General features: G+C 53.5%; 1 protein-coding gene across 4 annotated transcripts in view; it reads right to left on the minus strand.

Annotated features, from left to right (window-relative positions):
- Nucleotides 1-601: 601 nt before the first annotated feature.
- The window catches only part of GALNT6 (polypeptide N-acetylgalactosaminyltransferase 6), a 36378-nt gene continuing 18951 nt past the window's right edge, over nucleotides 602-18028 (minus strand). For all 4 annotated transcript variants that reach the window (XM_055337114.1, XM_055337118.1, XM_055337117.1 and 1 more), the window contains 8 exons: nucleotides 12725-12874; nucleotides 11445-11679; nucleotides 8346-8463; nucleotides 6829-7029; nucleotides 6170-6301; nucleotides 5503-5604; nucleotides 4185-4337; nucleotides 602-2952 (listed from right to left, as the gene is read on the minus strand). In XM_055337114.1, the coding sequence (XP_055193089.1) occupies nucleotides 2839-2952; nucleotides 4185-4337; nucleotides 5503-5604; nucleotides 6170-6301; nucleotides 6829-7029; nucleotides 8346-8463; nucleotides 11445-11679; nucleotides 12725-12874 (1205 nt within the window). In that variant the 3' untranslated portion in view covers nucleotides 602-2838. The remainder of the gene's footprint in view (nucleotides 2953-4184; nucleotides 4338-5502; nucleotides 5605-6169; nucleotides 6302-6828; nucleotides 7030-8345; nucleotides 8464-11444; nucleotides 11680-12724; nucleotides 12875-18028) is intronic.

The following is an 18028-nucleotide window of genomic DNA, read 5'->3' on the forward strand; positions in this document are numbered from 1 at the left end:
GAATGTAGATCTTGGGTTAGGGCGAGCCCAGCCTCAGCTGAGGGGAGATTATGGAGCCTTATACCACCCCATCAGAGCCCTTGCCCTCTTCTTGACCACCTACCTTCCCGTCTCCCACCCCCAAACCTGGGCCGAGTCTCTAGGTGTGGTGTTTGCTTTTTTCTCTTTCTTCTGCTGCACCTCTCACTCCCTGTGGGTTACTCTTAGCTGACTGCCCCCTGGAGAGGTTATGGTGTTTTTGTGTTAGGGGTGAAGAAACTTGGCACCACAACAGAGCACATTGGTTGGGCCTATATCCTAAGACTGGGCTGGAGGGCTGTTGGGCGATGCCATAGAGAGTGTGAGGGATATTGGGATAAAAGGCAAACAACCAACACCTGATTAAGTGTTTGGATGTTTAGTGCAACCAAGAGGAGGGCTAGGATTGGAGTCAGGAACCACGGCTCCCTATGGTTTACTGTATTAGCACGGCCTTCAAAGCCTTCTCAACTGGGCCCCAACCCGCTGTTCTACAGGATAGACGTAACCAGTAGCGCAGCAGGCACAGCAGGCACAGTGCCTAGGACCCACAGATTTAGTTTTTTAAAAAAATCAGAAGAAATAAAACGAATCACATTCATCTTTATACCAATGCAGTTGTAAAACACAATTTAAGAATTTTTTGGTGAAGACAAAGGGACCTAGGTCCCATGAAAGTCACAATGTGGCCCCAACCCTCTAAATTTCACATCCACTGCTTGTCTGCCCTGATGTTCCCTTGGTTTCTTGGCGCCACCTGCAGCTTTGTCTCTCTGTGACTTTCCTCATTCTAGTCCAGTGCTTGTGTGAGATCCCACCTAAGGACTCATCCCTGAGGCCAAAGGTTAAATGTCACCATCCTTGTGAGACCTTCCCGGGTTCGCCTAGATGGAAGGAATTGTTCTTTCCATCTCACCTAGCACAGCTCTGAACACCTCCAGGCTTGTCCTGACTTGCTTCCATCTGCTTCCCCAGCTGGAGTATGGGTTCCACGGGGCAAGTCTCATCTTACATCTCATGTCTACATGGGCTTGACACACAGTATGCAGGCTAGATCGGGTGCCAGAGGATGTCTGGGGATAAGAGACAGTGATGTGATAGAACTTTTCAGATGTGTGTGGCTCTACACAGCCTGAATCAACTGACTTTCCAATGGGTCATCCACGGGACAACGGGGGAGGAGGAACCAAAGGTGAGTTTCCTTTCCCAATGCCATAAAAACCTTTATTTTTATTGGGATCTTAGGTCCAGTTTTTCCTTTCTCCACTGTGGCCATATCCTGGCCAGTCTCTCCTTTCCCTCTGACTGGGCTACCCCAGATTGCTTCCCCTATAGGGTCCTGAAGGCTCTTGGGAATTTAGGAGACCTCCTGCAGTGTTGAGTGGGGGGGGGGGGGGGCAGGGAGAGGCAGCTGTGATCCCATGGCACCCTCACGTGGTGAAGCCCAAGATGACAGCCCGCTAGAAAGTCTGGAGCCTTCTGGAAGGAATGTGAACTCTCCTCTAGGGAGCTGGGCTCTCTAGTTCAGGCCAAGCGCCCATGTGTGGTGGGGTCCAACTTGCTTGGAGAAGAGCTGACACGCAGGTTGGGTCCGCTCCACGTGGGGACTTCATGCAGGTACAGCAATCAAGGCTGGTTATGCAGTCACGCTCAATTCTACACACCGTCCCCGCTTCCTCACACCTCCCAGGGCTCTCGTTAGCCTTATCCGGGTTCTGCTCTCGGGTTGCCAATACCTTGCCGTGCGGTGTCAGACAAATTACTTATCTGGCCTTGGTTTCACAATATGCAAATGATAGGGTTGGATAAAAACAAGTTTCAGATGTTTGCTCGCAGACCTTTAGAAGTTCTGGGGCTTTTGGGCACGGTCTTCACCTACCAACAACTTCACTCACTGCCACTTGGCTTTTCATCTACATTATGTACGGGGAATTGAAAAAAGGCTTGGGGGGGGGGGTTCTTAGACCTGAGAATCACTGGTTCCGTGAGCTTGCTTTCCACTAACACCCCAGGATCGATCCCCAAACGAGGCCGGCCTCATGGCTGCCTGGCACCACTGTTCTAGGCTCTACGGAGACCAGCCAGATGAGATCAGCATGGTGGGAAAGAGGAAGGCTTACGCCTGATGTCTAGTGTTCTCGGGGTATGGAAGAAGGAGCTCTGGCTCAGTGTTTGCAATCAAGTCTCAGTTGGCTCCCGCCATCCACTAGCTGTGGGACAGACAAGCCCCTTTATCTCTACCTCTGCTTTCTTATCTATGCAGTGGGCATGGGGGTTCCCGCCCTGTCTTGCTCCCAGGCTTACTGTGCAGGCGAAATAAGATAAAGGACTCCTGTCAGGGTGCTTTCTGTAAACGAATGGCTCTACCAACATCGGGCAATATCAGCAGGGAGACTCTTGTAGACCTCTAGTGTCTCCGTTAGAAGGTGCCACTTCACTGGTTCTGTGAGTGCTCCACACGACAGAGGACTCAGGACTTGGCCGCAGCGGTACTTTTCTTGAATTTAGCATTGCTGCCCTGGGCCCTGCCCAGGCTGCCTTCTCTGCCTGGAAGTCTGTCTCAAGGACAGAAGGCAAGCGCTAGGCCAAGTATCGCAAGTTCTAACGGGTTCTTCCACCAACACGGGAGAAGGAAAATGGGCCCTGTGTTGTTGCAAGGAACGGGAAGGTCCTGCCTTGATATCTGCTGGGTTTAGAAATCCATCTTTAAGGCCTACGGAGAAGCTGGTAATCAGGCTCTCAATCATCAGCTTCCCCCAAATCCTGTTTCCTGAGAGGCTGGGTTCCCCACGGGAACTCCCACGGGGGTGATCGGGGGTGTCAGTTGAAGACCCAGTGCTGGTGGGGGTCCCTGGGGTTGCAGGCGGCCATCGCTGGCTTTTTGTCCTCAGACGTCAGGCAGGTCCCGGATGCCCGGTTCCTGATTAGCTGGTCCTAAAAGATGACACAGCAAAAGATCAACCTGGGCTTCAGATAGCCAACGGTGCTACTAGGGGGCAATGAGATGGGGCGCAATAAGTAAAAAGCAAAGGGAATGCAACAAGACACAAAGAGAACACTCCTCAATTTTTTTCTTGGGGTGTCAGATACCCTGATGGGATGGGTTCCTGAGTTCCCTGCATTCGGTATCAATTTCCCACTTCCGGCTTTAGCCAGAGCAGCTGGGATAGAGGAAGGTAGGACCATGGGGCTAGTATTTTCAAGGGCCCCTCCTCCAGATGGCCAGGCTCAGAGGCCTGAGCCCCTGTTGTATACCCCTACTTTCTGCCTTCGATCATATTTACACTCTTCCTTTCCCTGTGGCCCCAACATTAGGCTCCTTTCCCCCAAGCCAGGGCCTGAAGACTGGCGTAGGGTGGGCTGTGGAGGCTCATGGGTAGGGCTAGTTTGGGTCCAGCACTGTAGAAGTTACATTCCATAACCTGAGGCAGTGTGGTACACTACAAAGAACCCAGGCTTTTTTTTTTTTTTTTAAAGCTTCTTTTTTTTTTTTTTTAATTTTTATTTATTTATGATAGTCACACACACAGAGAGAGAGAGGCAGAGACACAGGCAGAGGGAGAAGCAGGCTCCATGCACCAGGAGCCTGATGTGGGATTCGATCCCGGGTCTCCAGGATCAGGCCCTGGGCCAAAGGCAGGCGCCAAACCGCTGCGCCACCCAGGGATCCCCAGAACCCAGGCTTTTAAGTCAGAATGATCTAGGTCTGAATCTCAGGCCTGCCACTAACTAGTGGTGGGGCTAGGGCCGGTCAAACTTGCTGAGCTTCCACTGGCTCATCTAGACACGTGCTTGGGAAGAGCCTCTGAAGGATTAACCACACTCGGTGCGTGTGAGTACACAGCTTTGTACCTGGCACACGGAGGGCAGGCAGGAACCACGCGTGAATCTTCACCTCCATCTACTTGGGTTCAGCCTAAAAACCCTTGAGCCATGACAGCGATGGCCATGGACCATTAACTCCCAATCTCGACTTTCTATCGGCTAGAGCCAGACCTCACCAGACGTTACTTACATCCTGAGAACCCTTTCTGTCACCAAGCCCACTTTCTCCATACTTCCTCCACTGTCTCGATCCACCGTACGGCAGGAGATGCAGCAAATAAGGAGGGGGGCAGCTGTGGCTGCACGTTCTGGATTCTGAGCTTTCCGGGCAGCTGACTCACCTGGGTGAGTTCCCATTCCTCATCCTTGGGGACTTGGCTATTTTTGCCGGTGAAGTGACAGCTCCTCAGGCCCAGGGTGCCAGCACTGGCATGTAGACACAGCTGCTTTGAGATGTTGTGGCGAAGGTCCCTCTGGGTTGTGTACTCAAAGTACTAGAAGTCAAGACAAGAGGAGGCGGAGAGTTTGCCCACTATCTTCCAGAGCCAACTGCCCTAAGACTCCAACCAGAGCTGACCTTCTGGGGAAGGAAGCGAGCGGGGGCCAAAACATCAGTAATTCCTGTGCTACCTTCGGGATTTTGGCCACTACCTAGGTTTTACTGGGATAACAGTTACTTAATATTTTTTCTTTAAAATCATTAAAAAATTTACTTAGCTTCGTTTTTACATGTTATTTGTGAAATCATGTGCTTGATGTGCTGGTTTCTTTGTTTAAAACAAACAAATGTTCACCGATGTACTACCTAAAATGGTCGTGTAGGCCGGTGGTATAGGAAATGGCTTGATGATGACTTGGTCTTGGCTGCATATGCTGGCAGCCTGTGCAGTGGCTCACGCCACTCCTTTCCTTGCTTCGGCTCTGTTCCAAGTGTACTTACCAGACACTGGGCATTCGGGGCAGGCCGAGGGACTGGGTTCCGGGAGGTCACTAGTTAGCCCTTGGGGAAGAGCCGGGGCACTGTAAGGCATGGGGTAAATTCCCAGCATGCCAGGTAACTGTGACACGTCAGTAGATGGTTGTTATTTGGGGTCATTGCTGGGTGACAGAGTCAGAGCAGCAGTTTCTGGGCAGGGGAGGCATTAAAGCTGGGCGTGGGTGAAAGCAAGCGCTCACAGTTTCCATACTTACTCTAAAGCCTCACTCGGCACCTGGCACCCTCTAGGAAGTCTTCCTGATAAACAATCCTGCCCTCCTGCCCCCTCTTTAGCACCTATCACCGACGCCCAGTGCTCCCGGATGTCCCTACCTCATGCCTCAGACCTTGTCTGTCTCTGCCATATGTTCCAACTCAGACTGGGAGCTGAGGGCAGGGGCGCTATCTCCTTCTCTCCCTGGGTCTCCCGACCCTAATCCTCAGGAAACGGCTATTTTTGTTTTAAACTCAAGCAGACTCCCAGCTGAGCCTGATGTAGGACACGATCCTATGACCCTGAGATCATGACCTGAGCTGAAATCTAGAGTCGGACACTGAACCGACTGAGCCACCCTGGTGCCCCAGGAAAGGGCTATTTTGAGTGGAGAAGAGGCCTGTAAAGAGAGGGGTTGTTTCACAAGTGGGCTTCTCTTGGGCCTGCCCGGTGTGGTAGGGCCGGGTACCTGGTTGCCGCCAAGGCCGTGGCAGGTGTACATGATGAGGGGCTTCCCCCCGTGGTTGTTCTCCCCCACGTCCAGGCACTGGTTGATGCCGAGGTTCCTGATCTGCAGAACGGTGAGAGAGAGGGGAACCGGGATAACACAGTTAGGAATTTTGGGGTTTGCAGTGTGGGGCTCAACTGGTGTAAATGTGCATGGTCGGGGTTCTCCTCTGCTCATGACCCTAGAGGCCTGGAGGTAACAGCAAGGGGAGGTGCTGAGCCCAGAGGCTGGGGGACCTCCCAGGCTGCCAGGTCTCAGAGAAGCCCTCAGCGCGTGGGAATTTCCTCATGAGCAATGATTCTCCGAGAGTGATCCCCGGACCCTCAGCAGCACCTGAAGACTTGTTAGAAATGTCAGTTCTCAGGCCCCGTTCCCGTCCTACTGAATCAGCAATCTGTTTTAACGTGCCTTCCAGGTGATTCTGCTGCAGGTGGATGTTTGAGAACCACTGCTTATGGGCTGTTTCCCCCTTACAAGGTCTTGGTTAATCTCTAGAAGTCCCAGTGGCCTTTCAGTCTTCCTTCAAAGGGGTGTAGGGCGAGTGCCATCCCTTGTGGGGCGAGTGGTTCTGAACTACCCTTGGGGGTTCCTGTGATGATGGGTGGGCAAGCTGGTTGTTAAGACTTACAGCTCCATAGAGGGTGGGCTTCAGGTCGGGAACAAACATCTCCGGATAGATGTTGTGCAGGAACCAGGAAAAGTTGTGACAGTGTAACTGCTCCCTCAGCTTCAGGCGTTCCGAAATGTCCCCGAAGGATTTCTGTCAACGAAGCCAGCCCCCAAAGGGTCAGTTCCACCGGGCCTGACCTGCCTGTATGGCTGACGTAGCCCGGAGGTTCTGCGGTCACTTGCTCCTAGAACGGGTCTCCTGCTCATTCCTGGTCAGCACCTGTTGGGGCTACTGGCTTATCCCATCTAACCGACCCCCCGCCTTGGCCTCCTTCCTCCCCCATCTCCCAGGCTTTCCCTATCCGTCTTCTCCCAGACCTCAGTTCTGAGCCCTCTCAGAGCAAAGCCCTTCCTCCTGGAAGAGGTTCTTCAAATCTTTTTCCCTCCTCTCCTAAAAGATGCCAGGACTCTCCGGGGGGTGGGGTGGGGGTAACAGAAGCTCCTGTCCTCAGTGCTAGCCTTCAAACTCTGGCCTCCCTGAGCTCACGGGGTCTGAGGGGTGACGGGAGGCACCAGGTAGTAGAGACGTGCGGATTTCTACCATTAAGTCCCTGACGAGGGTCTGGGATGCTACACTGCTCTTCACCCAAACACCTCCCAAGCGCCCTTTCCTCTCACCTCTTGGGCCATCTTTGCTGCCTGCATGTTTCTCCGATAGAAAATCTCCTTGTAGTTATCCATCCAGACCTCAGCCAGGCGCACTTGGTTGCGAGCAATGACACTGACGCCCTTGGGGAAGGTGTGGGGACTCTTGGTACGGAACACATGGCCTACCACAGAGCAGGGGATGATCTCCAGCTGGCCCCCACATTGCCACACCTGCCAAAAGAAGACAAGAGATAGAGCCTTGAGGGGTGGGTAGTGGGTCGCTGTCCCCCCAAAGCAGCTCTGTTCTATTCCCAGGGTGTGAGGGTCCCAGGTCTAAGGACTCAGGGAAATGGTGCTCTCTCCTAGAAAAAAGGACATCGACCAGGATTCTTCGTAGGCCCATGACTATGTAATCCCTGGCTCTATGATGGTAGTTCAAGGCTGATTCAGGCCAATGGAAATCTGCAGGGTGCTCCGGGTTGTCAGGGCCCACATTGGAGAAAAAACAGCAGGCTAACTTTGTGTCTGTACACCTACTCTGAGCTCCGGCCACTTGGCTTGTTGACCTGGAAATGTGATTTTATCGGCTCACCCAGGTGTTACTGGAAACCCAAGCTCCCTCAAATCAAGATGGACTTGTGACCCAACTAGAGCATTGGCGCATCAATTATAGCAAGGACGGTCAGTTTCCAGGTGGGCTGTGGTAGTCACCTGGACCGTTAGCACATTAGCTTCCTGAGAGAGAGACTCAACAGCGGTCCGAGGCTCATGGATGAGCCTAGAATCAGAACCCTGGGAGTTCCAGTGACTGACCTGGTGCCCCTTCTCTATACTAGTGGGCTGGTTTAAGACACCCCCCCCCACCCGGGTCCTCTCTTTTTTACATTTTATGTTAGTAGATGTGTTGTTATTCGGTTTACTACAGCAGCAGCAGAAATACGTGATCATAGTCATAACAACACAGGCACCAGAGACACGCTTGGTGTGTGCCAGGCACCGTGACAAGTCACTTCGTAAACGAGCTCATCTGCTTGCTAATGACCCCACCGTGGGGGGTCATGTGGACTGCACGGAGAGGAAATCCTTTCTTCCTCACCCAATCCTGATTTGCCTTACTCAGACTTAGAGTCGTGGGGTCCACCAGGGTTTGGGCCTCCATCTTCAGCGATGCAGGGCTTGCTGGGGGGGGACACTTCAGAGGCCACCAGGGCCTGTGTCCTCTGACCTGCTGGCTGATCTTTCCCACCCTCATCCTAACACTTTTCCCACAGACCTCAAGAAAGATGTCACCAGGCCCCAGATGTCTGGTTCCCCTAAGACATTCTGATAATTTGTTCTGAGTTGTCCATTCGGATCCCCAAAGCCCTACTGCTACGGACAGGGGTGGGGGGAGCAGAGGAAAGGTGATGCCACGACAGGGAACAGCCACCCTTTTAGGTCCAGCTCCAGATGTCACATCCCTGAGGCTGCCACCGCCTGGGAGACAGGGGCTCGGGCTGGGCCCCCCAGGAGGCCGTGGCTCCCCGCCAAGCCCTCCTCACTCTCACCCGGAAGGACATTTCCACGTTCTCCCCTCCCCAGATCTCCATCTGATTATCATAGGTACCGATGTGCTCAAAGTAGGACTTGGAGATGGAGAAGAGGCCGCCGGCAAACGTCGGGGATCTGGAGAGACAGAGGGAGAAGCATGTGCATCTTTCGCGGGGAAGCCGGGCCACCCACGGCCGCCCCCGCCGTGGCCACCGCCCCGGCTCACTCATTCAGCCCAAGTGTCCCAGGCTTCACCGGGCTCTTCCCCTCTCCTGGCCCGTCAAGCCCCAGGAGGCGAGCATCACCGTCCGCGGAGAGGCACCCGTTCCACGGGCCGCGGGGACCCACGGGGCGCAGCCACACGGCCCAGGGCGCTGTCGTGGGAGCTCGGTCCCCGCCGCCCGCGGCAGAGGCAGCAAAGTTCTAGAGCATCGCAGACCCTCAGTTGTCAGAGCGGCGCGGAGCTGTCTTCGGAAGGGGGAGCAAACCACGAACGAATGAGCCGGGAGGGACCCCATTCTGTTTCGGAACCCCGGGCCTTCCCACGGACTCGAGAGCCCGTGCTCAGGGGCCCCGGCCGCTGCGCGGGCATCAGAGGCGACAGGTGACAGGTGCTCCTGGAAGCAGTAGAGGGGACATGGAGGCAAGCTCAGGTGGGGCCGTGGGAGCGTCTGCAGGGTCCAAGGAGCTTCTGGCTTCCCGACAAAGGCAGGGAGATCCAGCTAAGTGGAGCTGGCACAACAGAGTCTCATTCCTAGAACTCGGATGCCGCGGTGCTGGGTGCTGGGTGCTCGGTGCTGGGTGCTCAGTGCTGGGTGCTCGGTGCTCGGGAGAGAGGCTGGGCTAAGGCTTGAGGGAGGGGCCGGAGCCTAAGGAAGGCCCCGCCAGCCCTTGGCATCCCGCCCGGTCAGCCGGGCTTTGGACAGGGCTTCGGGGCCCTTGGTGGGGGGCTCCGTGTGCTACGGCCCAGCAGGAAGGGACCGAGACCTCCCTGCAAACCCAGAGCCCATCCAGCACTTTCCGCACAGCAGGCCTCCTCCAGGGCTCCCCCGACTGATGGGCCAAGGAGCCTGGCCCGGCATCAACCTGCAGCTGCTCCTGTCACTGCTCCGGGCAGGAGCTGCCTCCCAGAGCCGCTTTCCAGAAGCAATTTCAATCAGAAGACTCTCATGCTCAGGCAGGCTTTCTGGCCTCCCCCAGGCACTCCGAGCACCCCAAATGAGTCCTGGGGAGGCCCGGGGAGCCCGGGGCTCGGATGAGCACTGTGCAGCTCTCTGCTGCTTCTGGGGGGTGTCTCTGACTGGCCCGTCTCTTGGCCTTGAGAGGCTTCTCTGCCCAAGATGACTCCGGGCATAAACCCTGCCCGGGGAGCCTCAGTGCAGCCCCACACCCAGTCCACTTCCAGAGACACCCTGTATTTCCTTCTGGGCCCCTTACCTCTTCCCTTGGCCACCCGTGAGCTCTGAGAGTGGGGGATGGGAGGGGACTGCCCGCAGGCCTCCTGGCGGGGGTGCTGTGCAGAATGCCTGGGGGACCCCACATGCGGGGGCACTGAGCCCAGGGAGCGAATTCATGCCTCAAACACCAGAGCTTTGACTTCTGCTTGCGTGGTCCTCGGACATTGGAGCAGGGGACAGCAGTGATGGGCAGGGAGCAGGTGCCTGGCTCCCCGGTTTGAGGGAGGGGGGCTCTGCTGCCGAGCACAGCAAACAAAAGACCTCCGTGAAGCAGAGGGCCGATGGGGAGTTCAGATTTCTTTTCTCTCTCCTGCCTAATCTCTTCTTCTTTCCCCCTGCGGTTGCTTCTTTTCCTCCTTCTAGTGGAGACAGAGCAGCTGGTCGGCCAGGATCCACGGGGCTGCTCCCTGGGGTACCCACGGGGTGCACTCCACTGAGGCTCTGGGCAGCAGTTCTGAGGCTGTGGGCCTGGGGCGGGGGACGAGCTCACCCTCTCCTTTCAGGCCTTCCCTCTTACCCTCAGCTCCCCACATCCCCAACCTCTGCTTCCCTCCATCCCTAGTGTACGTTAAATTTCCCGGCCAGTGTGGGAAAACAATGACACAGGCGATCCCAAACCAGAGGATTCTCTAAAAGTCACTGCCCAGCTCAGTTTGGCTGAGACACCTGTTCAAATAAACTTGTGGGGGCGCCTGGCTGGCTCAGTCGGTAGAGCATGCGACCCCTGGTCTCAGGGTCATGAGTGCAAGCCCCATGGTGGGCGCGGAGTCTACTTAAAAACAATGAATAAATACAACAACATAAGCTTGTGATCGCTAGCAACAGCACGGGGACGTGGAGAGGGAAGGAGGGGGTGGGTGAGCGAGCGGCAGACCCAGCTGGGCACGAAACAGTGGGTAAGCTTTCAAGTCTGCGCCCTGTAGCTCAGGTGTGGGCAAACTATGGCCTGCAGGCCGAAGCTGGCCTCACTTCATAAGGCTCTGGGCAAAGAAGGAGTTTTTACACTTTCAACGGTTGTTAAACAAAAACAAGCCCAAAAGGAATAATATGCAACAGGCTGTCCGCAGCTGGCAGAAACTAACTTCCTTGCTATCTGGCCCCCTCGCGGAGAAGTTCAGGGCAACTGTAACAGCGCAGACAGTGGAACCCTTGTCTGCTTGCTTTCAATAGGTTTTCAGTCTTTGCAAAGACTCCCGGTGACCTGGGAGTCCACGCCTCCCCGTGACAAGGGCGATTCCACAGTGGCCTCTACGCCCCATCTCCCGGGGCCTCTGCATGGCCCGGTCATGCCCTTCTACGTGTGGGGGGGAATAAATAGAGGCAACAAGTGAGGCCCTTAGTCGGCGCCTGGCCCACGGTGAGTGGTGAAGAAGGGCCAGCGGTGGTGGGAGGCCGTGCAGGGCCGCGGGTGGGGCGCGGGCTCTGGGTCCGGCCGCCGGGACGGGCATGCTCACTCCACCGTGTGCTACTGCATCATCTGGGGCCGCTGCCCATCCCTAGAGGCCGTGCTCTCACCTGTGAAACAGGCTAATGCCAGCCCCCACCTCGGAGGGGATGAGTAAGGGAAGTGTGTCACATGCTTCATGGAGTGCCCCATACGCGTGGGCCTAAGATGGTCCCTGGGAGCCGGCTCGGGGCTCGGTAGGCTCTGGTCCTTACTTGATGGGGTAGGTCTCATCCTTGCGCCTCTGCCTCTCGTGGGCAGGGATAGCCTCCCAGCCGAAGGTCAGGCTCCAGTCAAAGTTGCCACGGCTGTGGACTCTGCCCCTCTGGACGGGCTTGGAGAACTCAAAAGTGTTCAGGTCGATGGTGACGATGTCCGGGCTCACCACCACCGTCTCATCCTCAGCGATGCGAGCCAGGAGCGGCTCCAGCCAGCCATGGAAGCACTCACCTGCAGTGGGGACCAGGAGTCGGCAGTCAGGGTCGGCCCGAGGCTGAGCCCATGCCCCACGCCAGCAGGGAGGCTCGGGAAGACCAGAGAACCTTCCCCAGACTCCCCGGGGTTAGAGACACACAGGCAAGCTCCACAGGTGTAGAAAGCAGAGAGAGATTTCCTGAGACGCTCCTGTCCACCCTCCCTCACCCAACCCAAAGGTGGAGGTAACTTTGAAGGGAAGAGTGGAGCTCTCAGGGGAGTAATGTGGTCAACTCAAATGATCCAAACCGCGGGGAAGGCCCTGGGTGGGGGACCCACCCTTCAGGGTTTCCAGCTTATCCACTCAATCAGCCCTTCTCACCCACGTGTGGATTTCAGAAAGGGGGGGGTACCCCCTTTCCCCGGGGGACCAAACCTCAGCTCCAGCTCCAGCTGTGGAATAATCATCCCTTCCGCTGGTCTAGCCCCTTGAGATTTTCAGTAAACTGCACAGATTACTGTATTTGGCCTTTGGAATAGTTAATCTTGTTGGTGAGTAAAGTCTGGTCTCCTCATTCCCATTTTACAAATGGGGAAACTGAGGCTCAGTTACTGGCAGAGCCAGAAGGCAAACCCAGGTCTCCTCACTCTGAATCTAGCGCTTTCCCTAACACATATCACCGCTTTTGGGGAACAGATTCTTCCCAGACAACGGTGGGGAGGTGTTGGCTTTTGGGGCAAAGGGGAGGCCTCTGTGGCTCCGTGTGGCTCTAGGGGGAAGCTCCACACAAACCAGTTCCCAGTGGTGACGAGTGGGCTCTCTGAGGGGCTGAGCTCAGAATGAGGTACAGAGCAAGCGGGGGGGGGGGGGAATCTAGGCTCCAGAGCACATGCCCTGTGACTGCGGGATGCCAATTATTTTAGGGCCTTGTGCATCTGCCGATCAAACATCCCTGGGATAGGGATGAGCAGAGGGCATGAGAAGCTGGAGTGAGTCCCAAGCCACCCCGAGACCCAGAGCAGCAGGGGTCCCATGAGGCACCCTCAGGCCTCCCGGGTGCCAGGCTGGTCTCGTACTCACAGTGGGCATCCAGGAAGGTGAGCACCTGCGCCTGGGCCACGCTGGCCCCCAGCAGCCGGGCGGTGATCAAGCCCTTCCGCTCCTCCTGCCGCACCACCCTCACCACCTGCAGCTTCTTCACGTACTGCTCCAGCTGCTCCTTTAAGTATTCTGGAAGGGACAGTGGCATGGGTGCCAGCTCATCACTTTGTCGCCAACCTGCTGGGAGCACCCAGCGTGCAGGCCCACGTGCGGCCCCCTGCCAGCCGGGCCCCCCATGCCGGGAGACTGCTCCGCCGCACCCACCCTGGGCCCATCTACCCAGGAACCCCTCTAAGCCGGGCCAGGACCCGGGGTTGGGTTCCTCTGGTCTCAAAATTAAGTATAAACTGCCACCAAAGGCTCTCAGCGGCCCCTTGGTCTCTGCCTCTTCTTAGCTACCATCTTTCAGAACCGTGACCCAGTCTCCTGTCCCTTCCGCACCCGGGGTGGTGGCATCATCTCTCAGGAGCTGTGACTCCCCGCCTCCCGGGCTCTGCCGAGCGAGCCGACAGGCACACACACGCAAATGGTGATTCCTGGCTTGCTGGTCAGCAGCAAGAAGTCGTGCTCTAATCCTCTTTATTAACTCCTCCGCATGGAGAAATCTTTAAGAAGATGAAAAGAGTCGGAGCAGCTTTTTTACTAAATTAAAAAAACGTGGGGCTCCGGGATGGCTGAGTCAGTTGAGCGTCTGCCTTCGGCTCAGGTTATGATCCCGGGGTCCCTGGATCGAGCCTCGTGTCGGGCTCCCTGCTTCTCCCCGTCTCCCTCTGCTCCTCCCTGCCCTGCTTGTGCACGCTCCTTCTCTCTCTCAAATAAATAAGTAAAATCTTAAAAAATAAAATAGATTAAATAAAGCATGTACCAAGTGTCCGCCCCGTGCCAGGCACAGTGGTGAGCCTGCTGCCCAGGAAGTGGCGACTGCAGGTAGGTGATCAGTGACCTGCCAGTGGCAGTGCAGGGCTGGGGGAGCCTGCCATGGGCACAACCGTCCTGAATGTGGGGGGAGGGATAGCTCTGCTGAGATCTCCAGCTCCTTCTGAGCAGGGGCTTACTTCATGACCCTGTTATTCATTCTGAAATCCTCAGGGCTTTCAGAACAGCTCTATTCTGAAACAATCCATCTTGAAACATATTCCAAGTCTTACTTCTGGTTTTTAACTGCTTTATGGTTTATCCGTGCCGCTGTTCTGTTCCTGACTGTGCAGAATGGGGTTGCCTACAGTTTCAGAAGAGGTGGTGAGGGCAGGCGCCACAGGTGAGTGTGGCCGCCCTGTTTGGGGCTGTGGGATCAGCCAGTGCATAGGCCCTGCTTCAAAGGCAGTGTTAACAAGATGTAGGGCCTCAAATCAATCAATTTTGGGGGTGTGTGATTGATTTTCCTCTCTCTCTCCCCCCCCACACATACCCACATGCTATGCCCAAATGCTTGAGCACCTACCATGTGCCAGTCATTGAACCAGGTTCTTGCATGTTGACTTTCTTACTTAATCTTTTCTATAAAGATTAAAATGTTCTGAAATCTGGGCATCGTCTCTGATGTTTAGGAGTCAAAATCAGCCTCATTTGGCAGCTTCAGTCCAGCACTTAGTAAACACGTGCTAACACACTGCCCGGTTGCCAGACATCACCCAGGGCAGGGACCGGCCTGGTTGTGCCCCGAGGAAGCTTCTGGATTCATAATCCAACTACAGTCCCAAGTACTGCCTCTAAAAGGGAGGAGGAGGGGGGAGCACCAACCAGGAGCCTCACCTTCTCAGCATGAGGTTCATGTTTCCCCTGAGAACTAGCTTAACTGTGCTCAGAGGAAATTCATGGTGGTGGAGATAACCTAAGGACAAAGCATCATAGGAAGTGGGTTTTGTGGTAAGAGACTGAGAAGCGCTGAGCTGTGAACCCCAGAGGGTGCTAAGCAATACAAAGCCCTTCTCCCACGCCTTCCTTCCAGTCTCAGGGAGTCAGGCTGGACCTGGGGATTCTGAGCATGAGCCTCAGGCCTTTCTAGGGGAGAGACAACTCCCCTCAGTAATGGCTGTCCTTCCTGTCACACCCCTGGATCCACTGGACATATGCCCTGGAGATGAGAACAGCAGAGTGTGGAGACACAGGCAAACCCATCCATACTCTCTTATGTCCCCCAGGCGTTATCCTTCTAACTCAGGTTCAACAACCCACCAGCCCAACACAGTTCCATTCCTCCTGACTGGGGTCTATGAGACTCCTGGGAACCTCTAATACACGTGCATCACTCAGTCCCACGGTGTGAAGTCGCATCTATACGCAGATGGCTCCTAGGGCTTTTCTACTGGCCTTGCCATCTTCACTTGGGTGTGGAACAGAACCACAAACCTAACACGCCCAAAACGCAACTACAGACTGCCTGCCAACCTGCCTCGTCTCGTCTTCCGGCTGCAGTACGCGGTACCAGCATCCCCCCGGCTGCTTTAACCCAGGAGTCATGCTGCATCCTTCCCTTTTCTCACCCATCACAATCAGCCCATTGGCCAGTACTGATGCTCATGCTCTCTCAAATAAATAAGCTCTTTTTTGAAAAAAAAAAAAAAATCTAGGAATAAATTTAACCAAAGAGGTGAAAGACCTATATTCTGAAACCTATAAGACATTGTTGAAACAAATGGCAGATGACACAAGTAAATAGAAAGATACACCACCTTTGGATTGGAAGAGTGAATATTGTTAAAATGTACATACTATGGGCAGCCCGGGTGGCTCAGTGGTTTAGCACCGCCTTCGGCCCAGTGTGTGATCTTGGAGATCGGGGATCGAGTCCCACGTCAGGCTCCCTGCATGGAGCCTGCCTCTCCCTCTGCCTGTGTGTCTCTCTCTCTGTCTGTTTCTCATGAATAAATAAATAAAATCTTAAAAAAAAAAAGTCCATACCACCCAGAGCAACCTAGAGATTCAATGCAGTCCCCACCAAAATGCCAGGAGCACTTTCTGCAGAACTAGAACAAATGGTTCTAAAATTTGCATGGCACACCACCGATCCCAAATAGCCGAACCAATCTTGAGAAAGAATAACAAAGAGAGAGGTAGCAAAATTCCAGATTTCAAACTGCAAGCTAGTGTGTTTAAAGCACAAAAATAAACACATAGATCAATGGAACAGAATACAGAGCCCAGAAATAAACCCAAGCTTATATAGTCAGCCTATGACAAGGGGGCACAATTATACAATGCAGAAAAAAAACACCTGTCTCTTCAATAAATGGTGTTGGGAAAACTGGACAGCCATATGCAAAATAATGAAACTGGACCGCTTTCTTACACCTTACACAAAAATGAAATAAAAATGGATTGAAGTCCCAAACGTAAGACCTGAAATCATAAAATTCCTAAAAAAAAAAAAAAAAGGCGGTAATCTCTTGAACTTCAACTTCAGCAATATTTTTCTGGATATGTCTCCCTAGGCATATTTCCCCAGGGAAACAAAAGCAAAAATAAACAATTGGGACTACATTAAACTACAAAGCTTCTGCACAGAAAAGGAAACTATCAACAAAATAAAAAGGAAACTCCCTGAAAGGGAGAAGATATTTGCAAATGATATATCTGGTAAAGAACTAATATCCAAAATATATAAAGAAGTCATACAACTCAACACCGAAAACCAAATAATCTGATTAAAAAGTGGGCAGAGGGGACACCTGGGTGGCTCAGTGGTTGAGCGTCTGCCTTTGGCCCAGGGCGTGATCCTGGAGTCCCGGGATCGAGTCCCACATGGAGCCTGCTTCTCCCTCTGCCTGTGTCTCTGCCCCTCTCTGTGTGTCTCTCATGAATAAATAAATAAAATCTTAAAAAAAAATAAGTGGGCATCTTCTTTTCCAAAGAAGACAGACAGATGGCCTACAGACACATGAAAAAAAAGATGCTTAACATCACTCATCATCAGGGAAATGCAAATCAAAATCACAATGACATATCACCTGATACGAGTCAGAATGGCGAGTATCAAAAAGACAAGAAATAAGTGTTGGTGACGATGTGGAGAAAAGGGAACCCTGTACACTGTTGGTGGGACCAGACATTGGTACAGCCATCATGGAAAACAGAATGGAGGTTCCTCAAGAAACTAAAAAAAGAAGTACCAAACAATCCATTAATTCCACTTCTGGGTATTTACCTGAAGAAAACAAAAATGCTAATTTGAAAAGATACATGCACCCCTATGTGTACTGCAGCATGATTCACAACCACCGACATATGAAAGGAACCCAAGTGTCCACTGGTTGATGCAGGCACACAGGTGTGGTATACATACACAAGGAATATTGCTCAGCCATCAAAAGTAATGAAATCTTGGCACCTGTGACAACATAGATGGACCTAGAGGTAAAACGTTAAGTGAAATAAGTCAGAGAACGACAAATATTGTATGATGTCACTCATATGTGGAATCTAAAGATGCAATTTATCTATTTGTTTTAGAGATAGAGAGAGTGAGCATGAGCGAGGGGAGGAGCAGAGGGAGAGGGAGAAGCAGACTCTGCACTGAGCGCACAGCCCGATGCGGGGCTCGATCACAGGACCCTGAGATCATGACCTGAACTAAAACCAAGATTCGGAGGCTCAACGGACTAAACTACCTACGCACACCACTCACACGTGGAATCTAAAAACTAAAACAAACAACAACAAAAAGAGAAAGAGTCGGGACGCCTGGGTGGCTCAGCGGTTTAGTGTCTGCCCTTGGCCCAGGGTGTGATCCTGGAGACCTGGGATCGAGTCCCACGTTGGGCTCCCTGCATGGAGCCTGTTCCTCCCTCTGCCTGTGTCTGTGCCTCTCTCATGAATAAATAAATAAAATCTTTTAAAAAAGAGAGAGAAAGAGTCATAAATATTGAGAACAAACCAGTGGTTGCTAAAGGGGAGGGGGTAGAGGGATAGGTGAATAGATGAAGGGGATTAAGAGGTACAAACTTGGGGGATCCCTGGGTGGCTCAGCAGTTTAGTGTCTGCCTTTGGCTCAGGGTGTGATCCTGGAGTCCCGGGAATCGAGTCCCGCGTCGGGCTCCCTGCACGGAGCCTGCTCCTCCCTCTGCCTGTGTCTCTGCCTCTCTCTCTCTCTCTCTGTGTGTGTCTCTCATTAATAAATAAATACAATCTTAAAAAAAAAAGAGGTGCAAACTTTTAGTTCGAGGACAAGTCATGGAGACGAAACGCACAGCATGAGGAATATATATCACAATATGTAGTAATATTGTCATAACTTTGGTGACAGATGGCAGGCATTTCATGACGTATATAACCGTCCAATCACTA

The sequence above is a fragment of the Nyctereutes procyonoides genome, unplaced genomic scaffold (assembly GCF_905146905.1).
Source record: "Nyctereutes procyonoides isolate TBG_1078 unplaced genomic scaffold, NYPRO_anot_genome, whole genome shotgun sequence".
NCBI lineage: Eukaryota > Metazoa > Chordata > Mammalia > Carnivora > Canidae > Nyctereutes > Nyctereutes procyonoides.